At 33.6% G+C, this 22763-nt stretch overlaps 2 protein-coding genes across 8 annotated transcripts in view; one reads left to right on the forward strand and one right to left on the reverse strand.

The window, feature by feature from the left end:
• The window catches only part of RALGPS2 (Ral GEF with PH domain and SH3 binding motif 2), a 187037-nt gene that overhangs the window by 48491 nt on the left and 115783 nt on the right, over positions 1-22763 (reverse strand). The gene's annotated exons all lie outside the window — the stretch shown is intronic.
• On the forward strand, positions 1334-22675 carry ANGPTL1 (angiopoietin like 1). Of its 2 annotated transcripts, XM_003893468.5 has the most exons (5): positions 1334-1988; positions 6933-7781; positions 18601-18794; positions 19438-19708; positions 21067-22675. In XM_003893468.5, the coding sequence occupies exons 2-5, from the start codon at positions 6959-6961 to the stop codon at positions 21252-21254; spliced, it is 1476 nt and encodes a 491-aa protein (XP_003893517.1). In that variant the 5' UTR covers positions 1334-1988; positions 6933-6958; the 3' UTR covers positions 21255-22675. The 2 variants fall into 2 exon arrangements, with proteins under 2 accessions (XP_003893517.1, XP_031514110.1); XM_031658250.1 differs by lacking the exon at positions 1334-1988 and having other exon boundaries at positions 6743-7781; positions 21067-21515.

Below are 22763 nucleotides of genomic sequence, written 5' to 3' on the forward strand. Positions count from 1 at the left end.
TGCTGAAATTTAAAAGCTCAGGAAGAATTTACTATCTCTTATTTTTCCCAGATTTAAACCATTAGTGACTACAACATAATTACCGAATGCTCAAGAAATGATACATAATATAAACCAGAGGCCAGAAGCTGGCAGCACATCTGTCCCAATGTTTTTTAAAATCAGGAAGTATTACAGGAAAAATCTAAATGGCTCTTTTTTCCTGAATAATGGGAAGATCTGGCAACACTGTCTCATAATCCTTCATGGCCACAGGTACAGCTGAGAAGGTGCAGGCAGATCCCTTTAAATTAACCAAAAGGATGCCAACTTGCCATAAACTTCATTTCCCTCCAGTATCTTATTACTGATTTACTTCACTGATTTCTATTACCTGCTCCATTCTTCTTGTGAGCATTTGCCTTTCTAGGCCCTTGTGTTTGCAACCTCTGGTATACCTATATATGGCACAGGAATTCAAAGAAATGACTCTGTGAAAGAGGTAGAAAATAAGCTCAGACTTTAAATAAACGATGTGGATCAACAGTGTGGCCTAACAGAAAGAGAAAAACAGCACAAGCTATAGCAATAAGGAAGGGACGTACAGAAAGCCCAAAAGTTTTATCTAAAAGCAGCTTACAGCAACTAGGTAATCAATGACAGACAGTGTGGCATAATGCTTTGGCATTAGATTCAAATTCCAGTTCCACTACTTAGTACTTAAGTGCTAAGTTAAGTTACTTAAGCCTAAATTTGTGTTTCTTCAGCTACTGAGTTACTTAACATTTCTTCAATTAATGAAATACAATAGTATAGTTGTACTCAACACTTAGTAATTTCTTCCAACACCCTATTTTCATAGCAGAAGAACCTTGCCAGAGGCAGGTAAAGTGATTTGTCTAAGTTCACATAGCTAGTGGAGAGTCAGAGCTTCCCTGTTTTTTACTCAGTTCAGGGTTATGTTTGTTTTTAAACCACACCACATCAATTAATAAGAATGACCTTATACAGAGAAGAGAGGTCATTTTGTAGAATAGGAGGATATGACATTATGTAACATCAGAATTTTAATATTTAAAAGTATTAAGTATCTGAAAGAATTTCACTCATGTTTGGTAATTATATATAAAAGCTGTTTCATCTTAAGATACATTACACAGTAAGACATAACATACTATAACAACATCATGTTTCTTGTAAGTTTAAAACCTTCATTAGCAACTTAATAAGTAAAATGTTTACAAATTCTTCTAGGCTATAAAGAGTATTACATTACTTAGGTGGCTGCCTCCTGACAAAGTCTAGCTCTTGTTCTTTGTTAACAAAAACCAAACTCATCAGCCTGCAACTATTTCTAAGTGAAGTTGAGCACTATTTTTTTTCGGTATTCAACTTAAAAGATCTCTGGCCAGCAGACTAAAATGTTTGTTTTATAATTGCCCGCTGAACTATGATAGTTTGTTTCCAGATGGTGCCCTTCCTTCAACCTGCACACAATCTCTCCTTGTTTGAAACTATTCAACCTCCTGCTGATCCCACCCCCCTATTTAAGGCTACAAAGAGGAAATCCTAAGGAGGAGATTCCCGCCCCCAGTCTCCAGCAATTTTTGGTGATGTAATATGTGGGCTGAACTTGAGTCTACTGAGAAAGAGGGAATCACTATTCAGGGGTACTGTATATACAATCTGGGTCAGCTGCAGCTGGTTACTGCATTTCTCCATGTGGCAGACAGAGCAAAGCCACAACGCTTTCTCTGCTGGATTAAAGACGGCCCATAGACCCGAACTTCTGCTATACTACTTAAAATTACACAGGTGGCTCGTCAAATTCAATTGATTAGTATTGTAAAAGGAAAAAGAAGTTCCTTCTTACAGCTTGGATTCAACGGTTCAAAACAAAAATGCAGCTGCCATTAAAGTCACAGATGAACAAACTTCTACACTGATTTTTAAAATCAAGAATAAGGGCAGCAAGTTTCTGGATTCACTGTATCAACAGATACAAAAAGGTATTTAATATTTCTTTCATTTATAAATATTATGTATAGTAAATGCATAACTATTTTATATTTGTAGTAGAAATTTCAGAATCTTTTACTAAACAAAGACCTTTAGAATGTACTAGTTTATCTTATCTGAAAAAGGTTTTATCTTGCAACTTGACATAAAAACATTAAGTACTGTGCGATGGTTAATGCATTATTTGAGGTTCAATTTAATGATATTTAGTGTATATGATTACAGACTGATACATGCATCCCATGCTGGGTTTCTGAAAACAAGTGCTTTAGTGACAGTAGAAAGACATTTTAACAAGTAACAGATTAAATGTATAAGGTTTATAGCACAATGATTAAAAACAAAGGAATACAAACTAAATAGTCATGAACGCAATTAGTTTCTCTTCCTGCAGCTACAGTGTGTGTGCTGAAGACATACATGAACTGTTGGATTTCTCAGAGTGTAGTCATAAAACAAAGCTAAGATATAAAAATAGTTGAAAGTCTTTGCAACAAAATCTCAATTACAGTATAACCAAATATTAAGCAGAAATTCTTGTACAGATTTAAGAGTAATCTATGGCATTTCTTGTTCCAACTCAAAATTTTAAATAGCTTTCCAGGCTTACATGTAACAGTAATTTAATTTGGATGACAGAAATTAACTTGCTACAAATGGAATTACTTGGAAAAGCGAAGTTATTGATATACACATAAAAGCATTATGTAAGTAGTCAGTATTAACAATAGAAAATAAGAACCCAGAAGATGTAATTAATTAAATACATGACTAAAAGGCTAGAAATATGTAATATTTTTAGATAGAAATAATTTTGTTAAGCACACATAAGAGGTTTCCTTCAATATTCTATCTGGGAGCTTTTTTTACATGCATTATAAAAACTATTAAAGATAAAATTACTCATTACCAATAGTATGCCTTAAACCAAAGACACTTACGTTTGTTAGATTTGGGGCTCCTTTGGCCTTGTAAAAATTAAAGATGTTAATGGTTAAGAATCTTGAACAAGCAAATAATGGTAAAGCTAAAAGTTTTTCCAACTTTGCTTTCGTGTCCTTTCCTTAAAGATTTAAAACTGTAAATACTGGCAGGATTTCTGTTAAACACACATTTTACAAGAAATTCTAACAAAATTCCCAAGCAATAGTGGATCTGAAATACTGTCATCTCTCTTTTTTATTGTTACGTGCTATGGAAAGTGCAGGACTTCATTAAGCCTCAGTTCTTACTGACACTGTCTTAAGGCAAGCATTTAATCTGAACCCCAAATCACACAGATAACTATTTATCCTTTTCTTAAATATATCCAGGCGATTAGATTGTTTTCAAGTCTCTTCCCAGAACATATTTCACAATCTAGAAATTCTTTATCTAACATATCCTGAATGCTTCATAAATTTAACTTCGTTGCCTCATGTTGTTTTCAGTGCATGACACAGCCAGTTAAATGCCTCTATGAGTTTACCATCTGAAAGGAGGCAAATCTTGACTTTCGTTTCTTCTCTCTACTAGCTGGCAATATAGCAACTATGAAGAGAAATGCTACTAATAAAATTAACCCAATGCATAGAAGACCTTTTTTTCTCTTTTAAAAATAACTAAGTAAAGACTTAGATTTAAACATAAGTATTCTATAACTAATTTATAACATTCTCTTGGGGCCTAGGAAAATTTTAACATATACAGCAAGTTTTATGAGGTAACACAGATTTATGGATCTTTCGCTTCAAAACAGAACATATGTGAGAAAATATTAAATAAGAGAATGTTTTTAGAAAACATAACAGTAAATGTATTTTTAAAACCAGTTCTTTACTCCTGACGTAGCTAGTCTACTACTTAAGAAATGTGGCTCCTTGCCCTGCTTTAAGTGACAGTGAAGCCAATATTTTTGTATTATTAAAAAAATTATATTTATTTAAAAAATAAACTTTTAGTTGCCTCCTTTAAATGCTAATTTAGATCACTTTTTCTTGTGGTAAACAGTGATTTATCTTATGATTTAATCTTATAGGAACCACAATGAGCCAAGGCAGAATACACACAAGGAAGCTGCTTTTATTTTAATTTAGATTAGCATTTTGGTGTTTTTTGTTCTTCAATGACAATACTGATGCTAAGTCCTAACAGCAGTCTTGGATGATGCACTTTTAGCTGTTCTATAAAAATCTGTGTCTGGTATTAATACGAGCTGTTCAATCAGAATATTACTAATAAAATTCTATTTGTTTTAGAGTTTTATATTACTTCCTGCATTCTCTCTGCTTTGGTAGTTTATTTCATAGCAAATATTATTTAAGTAAAATAATTTTATGATCTAAGAGTTTCCATTCTAGTATTAAAACGAATGGACTTTAGCAGTAGGTAAGTTAAATTAAATATATAGGAAAAATGATATATATGTGCCCAGGAGTATGACGGCTTTTGTTTTCTTGTCCCTAGTTTTTAAAATAACCCATATCTAAATTCCACGAATCTGGAGATATAATAAATATTTTATCGGTTTTTGGTATAGGTAACATATATAGTAAAAGTCTATTTTTAAAAATAAAATAGAGACTGTTTCTGTCTAAATCTTCTATATACGTCAGAAAGCAAGTTATGAAAACATAAAAAGCTAAAAAAAAACCCATGTGTGCTTTGGCTATCAGTCAGCAAAAGAAGGCCTCGATAGAAATACAGATTGTTATGGCCTCCCTATCTTTTGTTTTCATTCCCTCTCTTGTTGGTAAAATAATAATAATTCTCCATACTCCATCCATATTTGCCTTATTTTCATTATCTACCCATTTTGAAGACACTATTCAACTGAAAAATACCAAAAACAAAAGAACATGGTTTTAGAAAGTGAAAGTAGCAGTAGTCTTCATGACGATAGCAGAAGAGTCTATATTTCATTGACATGACCTTTGTTTTCGGGAGGGGTCCATAATCATAGGTTAGATATATAACTACCAGCTGACAGAGTACATATGGAGGGAAAGGCACTGCAGCAGAAAAGTCTGAGATGTAAAAAATGATTTGGCAGAACTTGGACACAAATTCTACCAAAAATTATCCATAAACACTTTTGTATAATTAAGTAACCAGTCAATGAAAATGGATATAAACCAGGAAAAGGCTGTGAAAAACAAGAAACATAAACTTAAGACTCCTCTGTGGTTATGATATGACTAGGGTAAAAATCACAGGTTTAGAAAAGTTAGAAGTAGAAGGTTTGAATCCCATTTGAGTGATTTAGCTTCTCAAGGATTTTACTCCTTTATAAAATGATACAGCATTACTTCAGTGTTGTAAATGCAAATAGTTAACATGTGTTAAGCTACATAAATATAAGGGTTTGAAAACATGAACTCTGAAGTCCACAGCCGGGATTCAAATTCTCGCTCCATCACTATGAACCTGTGTGACTCTTGATAATAAGGTGCTTAACTTTTGGATGCCAAGTTTTCCATCTGAAAGTGGGGATCATAATAATCTATTTCATAGGGTTGTGGTGATAAGTAAAACATGAAAATGGCTTAAAACTGTGCCTAACACTGAACAAGCACTCAATAAACGTTAATTACTGTTATTGTTGTGTTGTTATTAATAACAGGCATAAACGACTTAGGAGTTGGTTTCTTAAATCAAGAAACAGGTACTTATGTGGAAATTTGGACAGAAAAGCTCTGTCTTAGGGTATCCACTGCCATCCTTCAAAAATGGCAGATAGGTATCAAATTCGCAAGAGTGAAAAGGTGGCCTGTAATAGACCAGCTCGTTAGTAGATCTGATGGAGTGAACATACCTTACCCATTCTACTGCTGCTACTTTTGTGGGAGGTAACTAAAGAGAAAGGAAAAAGTATTGGCTCTTGAAACTGTTACCTCAGAAGAATTTGTACTATAAAGAAGTATTTCTCATCTGCTACAGCAAAAACGAAACATTCCAAGCACATATTTTAGTATATGTGCTGCTGCTATAAATACTGACTATGGGCCAGAGAACCCGATCTAGACCTAGTTCTAATCCTTGTGTGGCCTTAGCCTTCAACATGCAGAGTACAAAGAGGTTCTTGAATGACAGGGTCTCTAAGGCGTTTCCAACTCTGACATTCATATTCAATTACAGATATGTTTCTTTCCTTGGTAATGCATGTAGAAAATTACTAACATTGTACTAAAATACAGTTCAGTAGAACTTCTGTTAGAAGAACAAATCTGCTGAATCATCTATAAGCTTAGAGTACATATAATTATGGTTCAGGAAATATAATTACCCACAATGACTGTGAGCATTCTATCATTCTAAAACCTGTCACTAATCCCAAAAGGAGATGCTATAAAAATAAAAAGCATACGATGCTAAAACTATCTGGGTTTAGATTTGTCTAAAATCTTTAACTTTATTGAACATTTTAATGAAGAAGACATAATTTATTACAGAGGACCAATTTAATTGGAATTGCATGGTATGAATCTAAAACATTGGCTAGTAAAGTCACCTGGTAATTGTAATACTGGTTAGATAAGAATGTTTTAATTAATGCCTTACAAACACTGTGTACCATTTTCATAGTCTTAAGGTAGTGAGCTTTTTAAAGGTAAGAAAGCTATCTTATCAGGGTCTCAAAAGCCTCAACAGCACTAGCAATGTACCTTCGCACAGAGTGGACACTGACCAAAATTTGCTCAATAAACTGGGGAACAAAAAGCATTACAATAAGGTGATAGCTGAAAGAGCTATTCTCTGAAACCTAATTTTTAAACAAATGCCAAAGTACTACAACTTAATATTAAAATTAAGAAATTAATAAAGTTAATTCTAGCCTAATTTATTAACACCAATATTCAGTTTTCCCTCAGATAGTTTTTAATATTACTGACTTTAATGTAGATTAACATGAATTCTTTTTGCTTTTTCCCCTTCACTGATTTGTTTCTCAAAAGACATCATTTTACAACCTCATTTCAAAATGAAGGCTTTTACCTGGACCCTAGGTGTGCTATTCTTCCTACTAGTGGACGTTGGACGTTGCAGAGGTGGACAATTCAAAATTAAAAAAATAAACCAGAGAAGATACCCTCGCGCCACAGATGGTAAAGAGGAAGCAAAGAAATGTGCATACACATTCCTGGTACCTGAACAAAGAATAACAGGGCCAATCTGTGTCAACACCAAAGGGCAAGATGCTGGTACCATTAAAGACATGATCACCAGGATGGACCTTGAAAACCTGAAGGATGTGCTCTCCAGGCAGAAGCGGGAGATAGATGTTCTGCAACTGGTGGTGGATGTAGATGGAAACATTGTGAATGAGGTAAAGCTGCTGAGAAAGGAAAGCCGTAACATGAACTCTCGTGTTACTCAACTCTACATGCAACTATTACATGAGATTATCCGTAAGAGGGATAATTCACTTGAACTTTCCCAATTGGAAAACAAAATCCTCAATGTCACCACAGAAATGTTGAAGATGGCAACAAGGTACAGGGAACTAGAGGTGAAATATGCTTCCTTGACAGATCTTGTCAATAACCAATCTGTGATGATCACTTTGTTGGAAGAACAGTGCTTGAGGATATTTTCCCGACAAGACACCCATGTGTCTCCCCCACTTGTCCAGGTGGTGCCACAACATATTCCTAACAGCCATCAGTATACTCCTGGTCTGCTGGGAGGTAACGAGATTCAGAGGGATCCAGGTTATCCCAGAGATTTAATGCCACCACCTGATCTGGCAACTTCTCCCACCAAAAGCCCTTTCAAGATACCACCGGTAACTTTCATCAATGAAGGTGAGTAACCTCTTACTGTAAAACGTGGGAGTATGAGGTTAATATTTTTATGCTTTATCAAACAATGCTCATAATAAATGCTTATTCTTCATTTTGTGATGTTATTATACATGTACATTAAAATTTCTATTTTTGTTTTTTATTAATATAATCAAGAATTGAACTTAAATACATCTCCTCTTCCAGCTCTGAATTTCTAGAAGGTTATAAAAACTTAGTGTACTCTGTGAAAAAAAACAGTCTTCCATCCAAATTCTTATAATTGAGGGGCTACTATTCTTGAATAAATCCATGTTCCCCTCCGAACCACTCCTGTGCGCCATAACCATCCTATCAGCTTCTAGCTGGGTCGTCGCTGCTACCCAACAATTCTTTTATTTACCTCCTGCTGCTTGTACCATCATCTTCTTCAAAAGAAACACGTAAAATTTTGCTTTCACTCTCTTCAAGCTGTAATCACACCTCATTATCTTCACTCTCAGCAGATGACTCATCTACTACCATACTGAGTAAGTCTAATCAGGTCCTGAGTTTTGTTCTTTCTTATCTTGAAAGCATCTGTACAAAAGCCATACCTCTTGCCCTCAGCCTCAAGAAGAAAAGGTATCGCTCCTATTTCCAAGGCTAAACAATTAGTACTGCGTATACTAAGAAACATAAATGTTCATTACTATAAAAAAACTATTGCATTGATCATGCATGATTCCAAACTCCACTTTTAAATTTCATTTCTTTCTCTCTTCATGCATTCAACATCAGTCACTGATCTAGCTGTCCAGAAAGCAAAGATGAATAATTCATCTTTGTTTCAGTTTACTAAACCCACTGCTAACTTTCTGATATTTATTTTACACTTGTATCCATTTTCTTATAACTCATTCCCCAGAATCCTTTACAAGCTGATTTGCTTCCTAAGAGTGGAAGGGAAAACCCAAATGCCCCAAAGCAATGAGTAAATAAATTGCAGCTCATTCACTCATTGAAAAGGCAGGTCATAAAACACATACTATGAAATAATTTTAAACAATAACAATAAAAACAAGAAAGAAATATATCACGAAGTGGTTTCATCTCTGTCAGTGAATACCACTTGGCTGTTCACAGCCCTGCTTTCCTGGCCTTCTCCATTTTAATATTCTTCCTTCCTTCCTATTTCTTTAGGTCCTTCACTGGCATCTTCTTCCTTCTATGCCTTAAAGTCTTTCTTCAAGATACTCTACTTTAGAATATTTGGCTTCAAGTATCACCACTGCTCAGATGATTCCTGAATGGAGCTCTCCCTCCTGATTTAACCAAAGCTAGATGTTAGCATTTGGATATTTCACCATTACCTCAAATGCTACTCTTTATTGAAACACCTTCTTTCAGCTTATCTGTCAATTTAGCAGATCTCAAGGCTTAACTCAAATAATACCTTTGATGTTATGACTTCCCAGATTCAAACAAACATACCTAGGTGGCTCTTTCCCCAAATCACTGACTATTTCTTAAACATGTTTTCTATATGATATTACATTGAAGTTAGTTATTGATACGTCTGTCTACTTGTTGGTCTGAATGCTTCTGGAAGATAGTTAACTGTCTTTTCACCACTTGATCTCAACATCTCTGTTTTGGTTAATGTTGTCACCCCTTTCCAAATGAGGTTGGCTCATCTTTGACACTTCCCCAGCTGCCCCATACATAGGCCACTGAATTCTACCCAGGTCTCCTTTTTGGTCTCCTGTGTGCATGTCCCTCATTTCTATTCAGAGCCGGAACTCTCGTTTACATTCAAATGATCCACAGCAGCAGCCAGAAGGCAGAGACTCCATAGGCTACCAGCTGTGTGATCTTCGGGGAAAGAAAATTATCTGTGCCTCAATTTCCTTACCTGTGAAATGGGAATAACAGTATTTACCTCGTAAGATTTAACAATTGAAGAGTGCTTAGAACAGTGCCTGGCACTCAAATGTTAGTTCTTACTATGAACTGTATAATAGCTTGCCAACTGGTGTAACTCTGTTTTCTCTCTCCATCAAAATATATTTACATTGCCAGCAGATCCATCTTCTTAAACTACTTACATATCTGCTTTCTGCAAACAGAAAAAGTCCAATTTGCTTAGTCTGGCTAAGTATAATGTCCTCCTAAAGACTCAAGCCTACTTTCCTAGTGGACCTTCCACTAGTTTCCTTCACAAAAACCATCTGTTCCAATAAAATAAATCCACTCATTTTCCCCTAAATACTTTCCAAGCTTTCTGCCTACTCAAAGAATAAGGCTCAAGCCAAACCAACCAAATAAATAAAATGCAACTCCTCCTTGAGGCCCTTGTTGACTCCCACAGGTTTGAAGTGATTGTTCCTCTCCATGAATACCTCTACTCTCTGTAACACATGTAAGACATTATGTATAGTCCCTCTTGAATTATCAGTTATCTTTACATACACTCAGCATACATCTAACTAAGATGCTTTTCAACTATATTATAAGCTCCTTCCTGGTAGATGGTTACTGTGTCTTATCTCATACTTATCTGCAGTTGCTAAATATGTGTTAGCTGATTTGGTAACATTTTTATAGAGCTTCTTAAAATTGTCATTCCAAAGACCCTCATGAAAGTAATATGTTATATCATACTGGATTTGTTCATGTTATACTGTTCTAAGTTACAGTAGCAATAGGCCAGAGTATCATTAAATTAGGTAAATAATGATCATTATTAATATCCTCGCTGGGCATGGTGGCTCATGCCTGTAATCTCAATACTTTGGGAGGCTGAAGCAGATGGGATCACTTGAGGTCAGGAGTTTGAGACCATCCTGGCCAACATGGTGAAACCCTGTCTCTACTAAAAATACAAAAATTAGTTTGGCGTGGTGCGCGTGCCTGTAATCCCAGCTATTCAGGAGGCTGAGGCAGGAGAATCACTTGAACCTGGGGGGCGGAGGTTGTAGTGAGCTGAGATCGTACCACTGCACTCCAGCCTGGGCGACAGAGTGAGACTCAAACAACAACAACAACAACAACAAACAAACAAACCTCAACCCCTTTGATTTCCAAAGGAAAATGCGGTGTATTAAGTGATCCACTGGGTACAGAAATGAAAAACAGAAAATTGCTTTTGATATCCTTTAAAAAATTTTGTTTTATGTAAGCTTTTATATAATTTATCAGTAGTTTGTATACGTAAGTTATAAACAAACATAATTGAGCTGTGTGAATTTTTTTTAACTGATGAAGTATACGATTACGTAAGTATGAAGACAACTGCCAAGGAGTATTCTACGTGATCCCTGAAGCTTGAGTGGATGGCATAACCAATTCTAGCAGAAATCATTATTCACATTTTTAAACACTGACAAACTTTTCTAAGAAAATGTTTATACAAAATGAAACATACCAATTCTATGTTTTATTATACACTGAGCATTAGTACAAAAAAACCCCACTAATGCTACAGAATTAAACCTCATGTTACGGATTTAGTATGTCAAAAGTCCTCTTAAACACATTTTGTTTTAATGAAAAAATGGTGAACTTATCCCCAATAAACCTTTCTTTAATGCAGAAATTAAGGGCATGTAACTTTTTTCTGTTATTCATTATTTGTTTTATGTAAACATTAACTTTTTACTTATTTTACTCTATAAATGTTGATCTCTTAAATTCAAAGGCATAATTTGCTACACCATAAGAATTACTACACTAATTAGTACATTAATGAACACATAAGGGAAAGAGCATGGAATTAAGAACCACTGGTTTCACCATTACCTTTGTTATGTAACCTTGGGTAAGTCACTGCTAGTTTGTGTTTTCTCATGTGTCCAATGAGAGTGCTGGACTGGATTATTCTAATATCCTTTTCAAATTCTAATATTGTGTGATTCTTACTAAATTAAATTACTACAAGCAACAACAAATAGGCTAGCTATTTTCTTTACATAATGTGCTCAATTATTCACTTATGTTATTTTTACGTCTCTCTGGAAAAAGATGTCTCAGGCTGTTAAGGTGCTTGCACAAAAAGGGTAAAGATGGATGGCTACTGGTGTACTTATGTATGCTCTGGCACCAAGAAATTCCTATTACTGTACTTTACATGTAGGTACGTGGTCATTCTAAAGTCTCTACGTGCATAAGGTGAAAATAAACAACAATGTATATTTTAAGAGGTGTTTAGCCAGTTACAAAAGATAAACACTGTATGATTCTACTTATATGAAGTACTTAAGAGTGGTCAAATTCATAGACAGAAAGTAGAATTGTGGTTGCCAGAGGTTATGGGGAGGGTGAATGGGGAGTTGTTTAATGGTTAATAGTTACAGTTTTGCAAGATGAAGAGTTCTGGAGAAGGATGGTGGTGATGGCTGTACAATATAAATGTTCTTAATGCCAATAAACTGTACATTTAAAAATGGTGAAGATGGTAAATTATTATGCATATCACATTTTATAAAAGGTGTTATGACCATCTTTTATTTTCTTTAAAAATGGTTATAAGAAAAATCTACCTCAAAAAAACCCATGAATTTATAAAACATAGTATTTAGATAAAAAACATTTTTCAAACACATTACCTTCTTCTCTACCTTAAAAACAAAATGTTTGAGCATGTAATAATCAGCCTGACAAGCTGCAATCAATGAAATTCTTAACTGTTAATGTTATTTGGTGCCTGCATTTTGGGTTAGTCTTTTATAAAATAAAACATTACTCTTTTACAAATAGCATATTTATAAAAATAAGTTTATTCTTTGTAGGAGAGCTGAGTGGAGAAAGTTCCTTCACCATGCGTAAAAGCATAGATCTGAATATCAGTAAACTTGGATTCTGGCAAAGCTTTCTGGGGTTCAGTTGCCTCTTTTGTAAATAAATTGTTGTGATGATTAAACGAGGGGGTGCAGGTAGAAGTGTTTTGTGTATGATCTGGCATGGTTTGACCACCGTTAATTATTACATATGTTATACACTTCCCTTTATGTGTCTTTCCTTGTCATATTAGGTTTATGAGGACGTAAATGGTAAGCTTAAAAAATTAAAACTTTGTAGTGGCGGGCGCCTGTAATCCCAGCTACTTGGGAGGCTGAGGCAGGAGAATCGCTTGAACTTGGGAGGCGGAGGTTGCAGTGAGCCGAGATCACGACACTGCACTCCAACCTGGCGACAGAGTGAGACTCCGTCTCAAAAACAAACAAACAAACAAACAAAAAAAGTTAAACTTGGAAAGTAGTCATTAGAAACTAAAAATATGCTTTTTAGTGGTAGGGTTATTTTAAATCACCAAATATTTACATTTTTCAAATTATTTATAATGCTTCTTAACACACCTTTTAGGTATAATTGGTTTCAGTGGAATACTTATACTAACATTTAATATAAAACAAACAAAACAAAAAAACTAGTTAAGCCAAGGTGCTGTTGGAAAATGACTGTATTAGCCAGTTATGAGAAAATAATTGATAAATTCTTTAATAATTAAAAAAATAAAAGTTTGGTTTGCTAAATACAGTTTAAACATACAGATTAATAAATTAGGTAATTCATATTATTACAGAAAGACCCTACTGTCACTTTAGAAAGTATTTGTCTCAAACGTCCCACTCTAGAAATGTTGAATATATTTATCTGAAAGTTAATGCACAACCCAACTGAAAAGTTTACCTCTCAAAAGATCCTACTTGGTAACCAATAATTTGAAAGCTCTGAATTGGTTTACTGTTTCTCTTGTCACAAAAAGGATTCTCTTTGTAATTTTATAATTAAAAAGTTCTTTTTACAGAAAAAGAACACATATGTTACAAATGGCTCCCAGTAAAGCTGCTATTCAAAGTATGAAATCCTTTTTTCTTTTTTAACTCACTGTTCTATTCAAGATATGGGTTCTTAATAAATACGTCTTGGGAAATAATGTGGCATGACTGGTCAACATTTTTCTTTCTATAAATCAGAGGTATTAATATGGTTTCATTAGCCCTATGTAAACTTTAATCCTCACATAAACTGAGGAACAGAGAGACTGGTTCTTCAAATTCAATGTACAGAATTCCAGTTGCCTGCTTTGAGAAGACTCTTGCAAAAAAAAGTTAATACTACGCTTAGTTTAAAAGAAAAGTAATTCCACTTTATACCTTTTGAATCACCATGAACAAATTCCTGATTCACATATCGATCAATTTATTTCTGAAAATATGCAAACCTTTAAACTAAATCTGGCTTCTCAAGAATAAAGCTTAAAATTTTCTATTTGTCATTTAACAATTTCTATCAAGCAATGTTTTTTATGGTACAGAAAAAGCAGTGAAAACATTTAAGATAGGGACAATAGATAAGTCTAATTTTAGGGCAGAAAGTAAATAGGATTTGCAAGTAATAATGAGAAAATATTTCTGCTAGGATCAACAACATACACTGGACTAGGACAGGTTAATGGTATGTTTATAAATACAAATAAATATTGAATTCTGATATTTAATATCTTTACTGAGGAGAAAAAAGTAGCTTTATGCACTGCTAAATTTTATTCATATGTTCTGGAAAAGAACTTCAACTACATTTTCCTAAGTCTAGCAGATATCCAACTGTAAACACAAAGCCCACTGCAAAAAATGGGTTGAAAATTAAAGCTGAAGGTAATCTTAAATTTGCATAATTGAAGTCTTATCAAATCAAAGCTGGATTCAGAAAACTCAGAGCTCTCCATTTGGCTTTAAACAGCTGAATGTCTATTAAATAGCAGAAAATGAGTATAGCTCTATGGAACAAATGATACTTGACAAATATTCTGTCAACATTCAGAACACTGATGTTTCTAAATATTCTGCAGCAAAGCAAATAATCTAATAAAAGTCCAACCTTTGAATATATACTTAAATGTAAACTGTCAAAACTATACTCAAATGAATGCATAGTAAACATTTATGAAAATGATATTCATAGAATAAGCAATACAAAGATAACATTTACAGAATATGCAAATTTATAAAATGAGATAAATATTTATATGTTGTAACAAAACTACTTTCATGTGTGCATTAACTATAATACTAACAGGTTTTAAAGTAAGAGCGATGCTCCTTAGAGATCTCAGCTAGTTCTTAGACTTTGCTACCACATGCCCTACATAACTCCATCAAAGTACTTGTCATATTATAGTGGAATTCTCTCTTTCTTGCGACTTCTCCCACCCTGCACTTGACTCTAAGGTTGTTTCTTTATCCCTTGAGCCTAAAACAGTCCTTAGCCTATAGTAGATGCAGAAAGGACACTTCTTGAAAGAATAATGCAGAATTAAGGGAATTCTGGGAACCACGCCTACTAGGAATCACGTAGTTTTGTAACTACGTATCTGAATTTCTAAGGGGGCTCAAACTGTGAATACACACTGAAAGATAAAGTCCTTGTCTATGAATACTGTAAGTAAACAAATATACTACCTGCATTACATGAAATAATCTAAGAATGAACCTGGGAGTCATAATTCACTTTTCCTTCCATCTCACTCCCACATAAGAAATTAAAATTCTGTAAATTTCATCTTTTCTGAAATACAAGCTCTTTACCCTTCTTCCTACTTGACTACAATGCATGTTTCCTATAATGTGAAGTAGCCCATATGTGACCAGTGAAAAGGAGAATAGTGGTAGCAAAACAGAGAGGTTATATTGGTTTACATGGGATTTTTTCCAAATATATTAATGTTTTGTGCCACAGGTAACTGCAGCTGAATATAAATTATGTTAATAGCTAAAATTAGCTACTATTTTTAATGCATGTATTTGCAGAACATGAGGTTTTTCAGTAATATTTATCTGCAGTAGAAATGACTGTACATTCATCTTTGGTGAGCTATATTAAATTTATTAAGCAGATATTAAATAAGCTACTTAAATTATTAAATAAGCTACAATTATGTGTTAAGATGAGGAATAAAAGAGAAATGAAAGAACAGACAATTACCGATGATGACTACTTTGTTAGGTATAGTGTTAAGGGCTCTGAATACTTTCACTAAGTTGAGTCTATCCCAGGAACACAAGGTTGGTTTAACATTCAAAATACAATCAATGTAAAGGCTGGGTGGAGTGGCTCATGCCTGTAATCCCAACACTTTGGGAGGCTGAAGTCAGAGGATCACTTGAGACCAGGAGTTTAAGACCAGCCTGGGAAATATACCAAGACCCCATCTCTCCAGAAAAAAAAAAAACAAAATTAGCCAGGCATGGTGGCACGTGCCTGTAGTCCTAGCTACTTGGGAGGCTGAGGTGGGAGGATCACTTGAGCCCAGGAGTTTGAGGCTGTGGTGAGCTATCATTATACCACTGCACTCCAGCCTGGGCAACAGACTCCAAAAAAACAAAACCCAAAACCATATATATATATATATATATATATGTGTGTGTGTGTGTGCGTGTGTGTGTGTGTGTGTGTGTCTGTGTGTGTGTATATATATATCTGGCAAAGTATAAATAACATATTTCTCAAAATTTCAATAATACTCTTATCCTTATAGTACAGAAATTCTTATAAGAACTTTACTTAACTCTCACATATTTCTAGTAAAATATAAAATTTGACAATAAGAATTTTTATACATTCTTTGTTCTAATATACATATTTTATATATTTTCTTCTAATATATACACTTTTTTGTTCTAATATAGATTAGATATAATATACATAATATATATGTATATTCAATGTAATTCGTGTACTAACAACAAAAAGAAAAACCCTATCATCATCTCAGTAGGCAGATAAAAAGCCTTTGATTCCTGTGATGTATCTAGTTAGAAAAGAAATTAAAGAAGAAAAAAAGATTTTAAAAGCCTTTGAAAAATTCCAAAATCCATTCATGATAAAAACTCAGCAAACTTGACTGAAAGGACAGTAATTTTAAAGTAGTGGTTATAGCTATTTTCAATATCTTAAAGGAAAATACGTTTATAATGAATGCAAGATAGGGCATCTCAAAAGAGCAATAAAAACTATGAAAAAAAGAATCAAACTGAAACTCTAGAACTAAAAAATACAATACTTAAATATAACCCAAGAAAGACACCATAAATAAGGCTTTCCAGTTTCTCTAATTTTTACTAGTCTATTTATGGACATTGCATTATAATTTTTAAAAATTTAAGACAGAAAAATATCAATGAACTATAATAAACATGTGGACTAGAGAAACTGATGTCCTCTTGATTTTTGTGTGTAGTTTTCAGTTTCCTTGTATTTAAAATGAGTAATTTAATTAACAAAAAATTATGGACAGTTTCCTAAGGGTTTAAACACTGATGACATGAAGTCAAAAAAAAAAAAAAAAGTCTCTGTCCTCAAGGAATAATCTACAAGGAAGAGCTCGTAGTCTCTAAGAACCCCTTCTATTGTTATAGTTGTGGAACTACCCAATGAGATTAATTCTATCCCAATAAGACCCAAAAGGAATACTGAACATATCTGGCAAAGTACAGATAACACATTTCTCAAAATTTCAACAATCCTATTAACCTTATAGTACAGAAATTCTTGTAAGGACTTTACTTGACTGAACTCTCACATATTTCTAGTAAAATATAAAATTTGACAATCAGAATTTTTATACATTTTTTGTTCTAAGAGATCTTTAGGGTAATTCTTTTTTCTAAATCCGTTAATATATTTTGCATGTTTATAAAAAAGGCTTGAAACACTGAAGAAGGATGAAACTAAAGAATATTCTCACTAGATCAAAAAATGTGGAAATCGCAAGTTCAAGAGTCAGAAACCCTAAAAGCAATTTCACAAAATTTGTAAAATTTGAAGAAATTGTAAGTGGATTAAAAATGGAAAATACCTAAAACTATGAAATAACATGAGGGCAAATGCATGCAAGACAGCAGTTCAGAGCAGAGACTCTGGGATTAGATAGGGATTTATGTCTAGGGTTTACCATCTTCTATGATCCATGACCTTAATTAATTGTTCTATCTCTAGAACATCTATAAAGTATCACCAGATAACTGTAGGTTAAATGAGAAAACTAGTATTAGTCATATAGATTGATACAACTCTTTAGATAGGCATTTATGCTAACATTCCTGAAATGTGTTCTCATGGGCTGTTAGTAAGTGTTGTTGGGGGAAATTTAAGATTCTATGAGTTTGGGCATCTGGTTTATTTCAGGGCTTCTCAGTCTTTAATATGTGAATGCACATTGAGAATTTCCAAAAGGGAAACATAATATTTTGCATTTCTAAAACTTATTTGACTGACCCCATTTGCAATGAGTATCTCAAGGTACTAGTATGTTCCACTGAAATCAAATTTCCAAAACTGTGACTTGGGTACTATGTAGGACTATGAATAAGTTGATATCCTCTAATCCAATAGATCGATCCCTCAGCATTTTTATAATATTAAAAAGTGAATTCAATAAGAATGAAGACACTTTGTGCAGTGTTTTTATAATAGCAAAAATCGTAAGACCTCAATGTCCAATGATAGAGAGATAAAAATATATCAATGTCAAGGACTATTATGCAGCCAGAATGGAGACTATAGCTGCATGAAAATGTTAAGACAATCCAATTTTCTACGTGTATTAGGATTATAACAATATAAAAAACATATATATATATATGGACAAAGAAAAGAACAGATGAAAACAAAACAAATTAATGTTCCAGATAGAACTGGAGTCACCCTTTTATTTAGTTTATATTTTATAATATTCTATATATGATAGACAGTGGTTAACTGTAAACAAAGACACAAAGGTAAGAATCTTGATTAAAAACTTTTAATACGTCTCTTCTCATATTAAGTTTGCTGATAATAAATGATATTTAAATTATAGGACCATTCAAAGACTGTCAGCAAGCAAAAGAAGCTGGGCATTCGGTCAGTGGGATTTATATGATTAAACCTGAAAACAGCAATGGACCAATGCAGTTATGGTGTGAAAACAGTTTGGATCCTGGGGGTTGGACTGTTATTCAGAAAAGAACAGATGGCTCTGTCAACTTCTTCAGAAATTGGGAAAATTATAAGGTAAATCAGTGATGCAGTCCTAAGGGAGGTAAAACAAACCCATTCTTGCAATAATGCAAGAAACAAGATGCTATGCAATAAATAAGATACACAGTTAAAAATAACTATCCATATGTTTTTTCATTATCTACATCTGTCAAAAAAATGATTCTCATCTCTAGTTTTAAAGTGAAAATTAAATTGTAAAAAGAAAACAGAAGATATACTTTAAAATGATCCCTTTCAGTTTGGATGACTTATACTTACTACTTTACAAAAATTACTATTAGGAAAGAAATGTTGGGCTCTTTAAATGAACATGAGAGAGACCAGGAACCCTTTTTAAGGATCTGGGTAGTATACTAGCTAATATTTTTAGTAGCTATGGATAAATTTTATTCTCATTTGCCTTTGTCTTAATTTGTAGGATTTGAAGCTAGGTCTGCAAATGATTACTGACACATTAGAAGCGAAAAAAAAAAAAAAAAAAAAAAAACAGAATGACAATGTGTGGCTTATAAACCTCAAGTGACCAACTAAAATGGAAGCTCACATTATCACTTAAATGGCCAATATCTTTATGCTATTGAATGTTTAACACTTATCTATAAAAATGTTTACTATATACTTATTTATGCACTCATGTTTCTTCACTTATTAACAGAAAGGGTTTGGAAACATTGACGGAGAATATTGGCTTGGACTGGAAAATATCTATATGCTTAGCAATCAAGATAATTACAAGTTACTGATTGAATTAGAAGACTGGAGTGATAAAAAAGTCTATGCAGAATACAGCAGCTTTCGTCTGGAACCCGAAAGTGAATTCTATAGACTGCGCCTGGGAACTTACCAGGGAAATGCAGGGGATTCTATGATGTGGCATAATGGTAAACAATTCACCACACTGGACAGAGATAAAGATATGTATGCAGGTAAGTATGAAAAACTTTCATTCTTTGTAGAATAATCATCTTCTATACATTAAATAGAATCTACTAATATATATGCTACTAAAGTCTTTTCAAAAAGGTCAGTTTTGGTCACTGTAACAGGAAGTATAACCTACTGAAAGAAATAGCTTTAAGATCTCTTCTATAAGGCAATCCCAAAGTGTGATCTATGTGAAAAACAAAGTTCTAGGAAAAAAACACAAAGCAAAACAGAAACACATTCATCTGGAAATAAAGTGCAAGTGCCTACAATTCATAACAACTTAACACCTACCATGTGCCAGGCACTGTTGTAGGTGCTAGGGATATAACAGTGAATAAAGTTCCTGCCCTTTGGAGCTTACTCACTGGAGGAGAGACAAAACAATTTGTTAGGTGGCAATAAGTACTCTCAAAAATAAAACTGAGTAAGAAAATAGAAAGTGGTGGGCAGCAAGGCCTGGGATGGGGGCTATTTTATATGGCTTCACCAGGAAAAGCTACTGTGAGAAAGTAACATTTGAATAAAGACTGGCAAGGAGTGAAGGATGCAAGCCATCTGGATACATGGTGTAAGAGCATTTCTTTGAGGGGGAAAACCAAGATGACTGTAACATGTGGCACAGGAATAACAAAAAAGCTTGATTCAGAGGGGAAATTAGTATTTTCATTAGAAAGAAACAACTAGACCATCCACATAATTTCAAATTTAGTTTTCATATGCTTTTGACTTTTTAACCCAGCTTTCTGGTCCCGATAAACAGATTCTCCCCCAACAATTCTCCCCTATCCCTGCCCCAAACTGGTTTTTCTCTCCTTTCTCTCCAGCTGTATTTTGGCAAACAGCAAACAGGTCTTTATTTTAACCAATTTCACACTGGTAAACAAGAAAAGAAGAGAGATATGACCATAACTTATGTCTTATTTACAGAAACCCATTTGACTGCTGGTTTTATTTTACTTTGTATTATTTTTTGCTATTTTATTTTGAAAATTCAGTTTTCCTCAGACTTTTACCTTCTTCTGTATCTTTCCTTCCCAACTTCTTCCTCTGTAACTCTTTCACATATAAACACTGCTTGCATCTACTCTGCTACCTAGAAAATTAAATCCCCCTTTTTTAAAAAAGGCACATTTTAAGCAAGCAAAGAGCAAGATTTAAAAAAAGGCAATTCAAGTAATCTTTCAAGTAGTTGATGCAACAGCAATAAAAAAAGTGAAGACATTTAAAACTGCTAAGATAAAGGTAACTGGAATTAGTAAGGGAAGTTCAAATTAAAGGCAGAATAAGTTTTTGATGATTGCAGAGTACCACACCTAGAAGAAACTTTTACGTTTATATCTATATTTTTTCCTCAAAGGAAACTGCGCCCACTTTCATAAAGGAGGCTGGTGGTACAATGCCTGTGCACATTCTAACCTAAATGGAGTATGGTACAGAGGAGGCCATTACAGAAGCAAGCACCAAGATGGAATTTTCTGGGCCGAATACAGAGGCGGGTCATACTCCTTAAGAGCAGTTCAGATGATGATCAAGCCTATTGACTGAAGAGAGACACTCGCCAATTTAAATGACACAGAACTTTGTACTTTTCAGTTCTTAAAAATGTAAATGTTACATGTATATTACCTGGCACAATTTACTTCTACACATAAAGTTTTTAAAATGAATTTTACCTTAACTATAAAAGGGGAATCTATAAATGTAGTTTCATCTGTTGTCAATTACTACAGAAAATTATGTGTATCCACGTCCTAGTTATTTTAAAAATTATGTTGACTAAATACAGTTTGTTTCCTAAAATGTAAATATTTGCAAATCTTAGCTATATTTTAAAACATAACTAAATAACATGTTCAAGATCCTTAACAATTTATTTAAAATCTAAGATTGCTCTAACTTCTAGTGAAAAAAATATTTTTAAAATTTCAGCCAAATAATGCATTTTATTTATAAAAACATAGACAGAAAATTAGAGAGAAACCTCTAGTTTTGCCAATAGAAAATACTTCTTCCATTGAATAAAAGCTATTTCAAACTGAATTTGTGCCTTTCACATGGAATGATTAAATCTGAATTCTTAACAACATATCCTATGCTGATTTTCCCAAAACAACATGACCCATAGTATTAAATACATATCATTTTAAAAAATAAAAACCCCCCACAAATAATGCATGCATTATTTAAATGGTCAATTTATAAAGACAAATCTATGAATGAATTTCTCAGTTTTCTCATATTTCTTCATATGATATGCTGAACACCAAAATCTCCAGAAATGCATTTTATGTAGTTTTAAAATCAGCAAAATATTAGTATTACAATATTAGTATTACAAAAATGCAGAATATTTAGTGTGCTACAGATCTGAATTATAATTCTAATTTATTACTACTTTTTTTCTAATTTACTGATCTTACTATTATAAAGAAAACAAACCCCATCCTATCTGCAATTCAAATCAGAAAGTTTGGACAGCTTTCCAAGTATTAGTGCATACTTTGAACAGGTGGGACTAAAATTCAAGGAACTGTTGGCTGTTTTCCCAATACTGAGAATTCAACAGCTCCAGAGCAGAAGCCACAGGGGCATAGCTAGTCCAAACTGCTAATTTCATTTTACAGTGTGTGTAAAGCTTAGTCTCACAGTGTCTCTGCGATCAACAACTTTACTAGTGACTTTCTGGAACAATTTCCTTCCAGAAACATATATTTACTGCTTAGAGGTGACTTTCCCTTAATTTATTTGTGAAGTTAAAATTTTAAAGATAGCTCATGAAACTTTTGCTTAAGCAAAAAGAAAATCTTGAACTGAAATGTGCGAGGCAAACTATGCATGGGAATGGTTTAATATGAAGATAATCATTTGGACAACTCAAGTCCATCAACATGACCAATGTTTTTCATCTGCCACATTTCAAAATAAAACTTCTGGTGAAACAAATTAAACAAAATATTCAAACCTCATAGTGGCATTATTCTTTGTTTTACCTGTGGTCCTCTTAAACTGGTTTTTCAGTCCCTCTCCTCTTCCTCCAGAACCGAAGAATCTGTA

The sequence above is a fragment of the Papio anubis genome, chromosome 1 (assembly GCF_008728515.1).
Source record: "Papio anubis isolate 15944 chromosome 1, Panubis1.0, whole genome shotgun sequence".
Lineage (NCBI taxonomy): Eukaryota > Metazoa > Chordata > Mammalia > Primates > Cercopithecidae > Papio > Papio anubis.

Bases quoted from the DNA above. Each gene is read 5' to 3' on its own strand.
- ANGPTL1 (XM_003893468.5), top strand. From the start codon at position 6,959: ATGAAGGCTTTTACCTGGACCCTAGGTGTGCTATTCTTCCTACTAGTG. The intron at 18,795-19,437 runs GTAAATCAGTGA...ACTTATTAACAG, and splicing joins GAAATTGGGAAAATTATAAG to AAAGGGTTTGGAAACATTGA. The intron at 19,709-21,066 runs GTAAGTATGAAA...TTTTCCTCAAAG, and splicing joins AGATAAAGATATGTATGCAG to GAAACTGCGCCCACTTTCAT.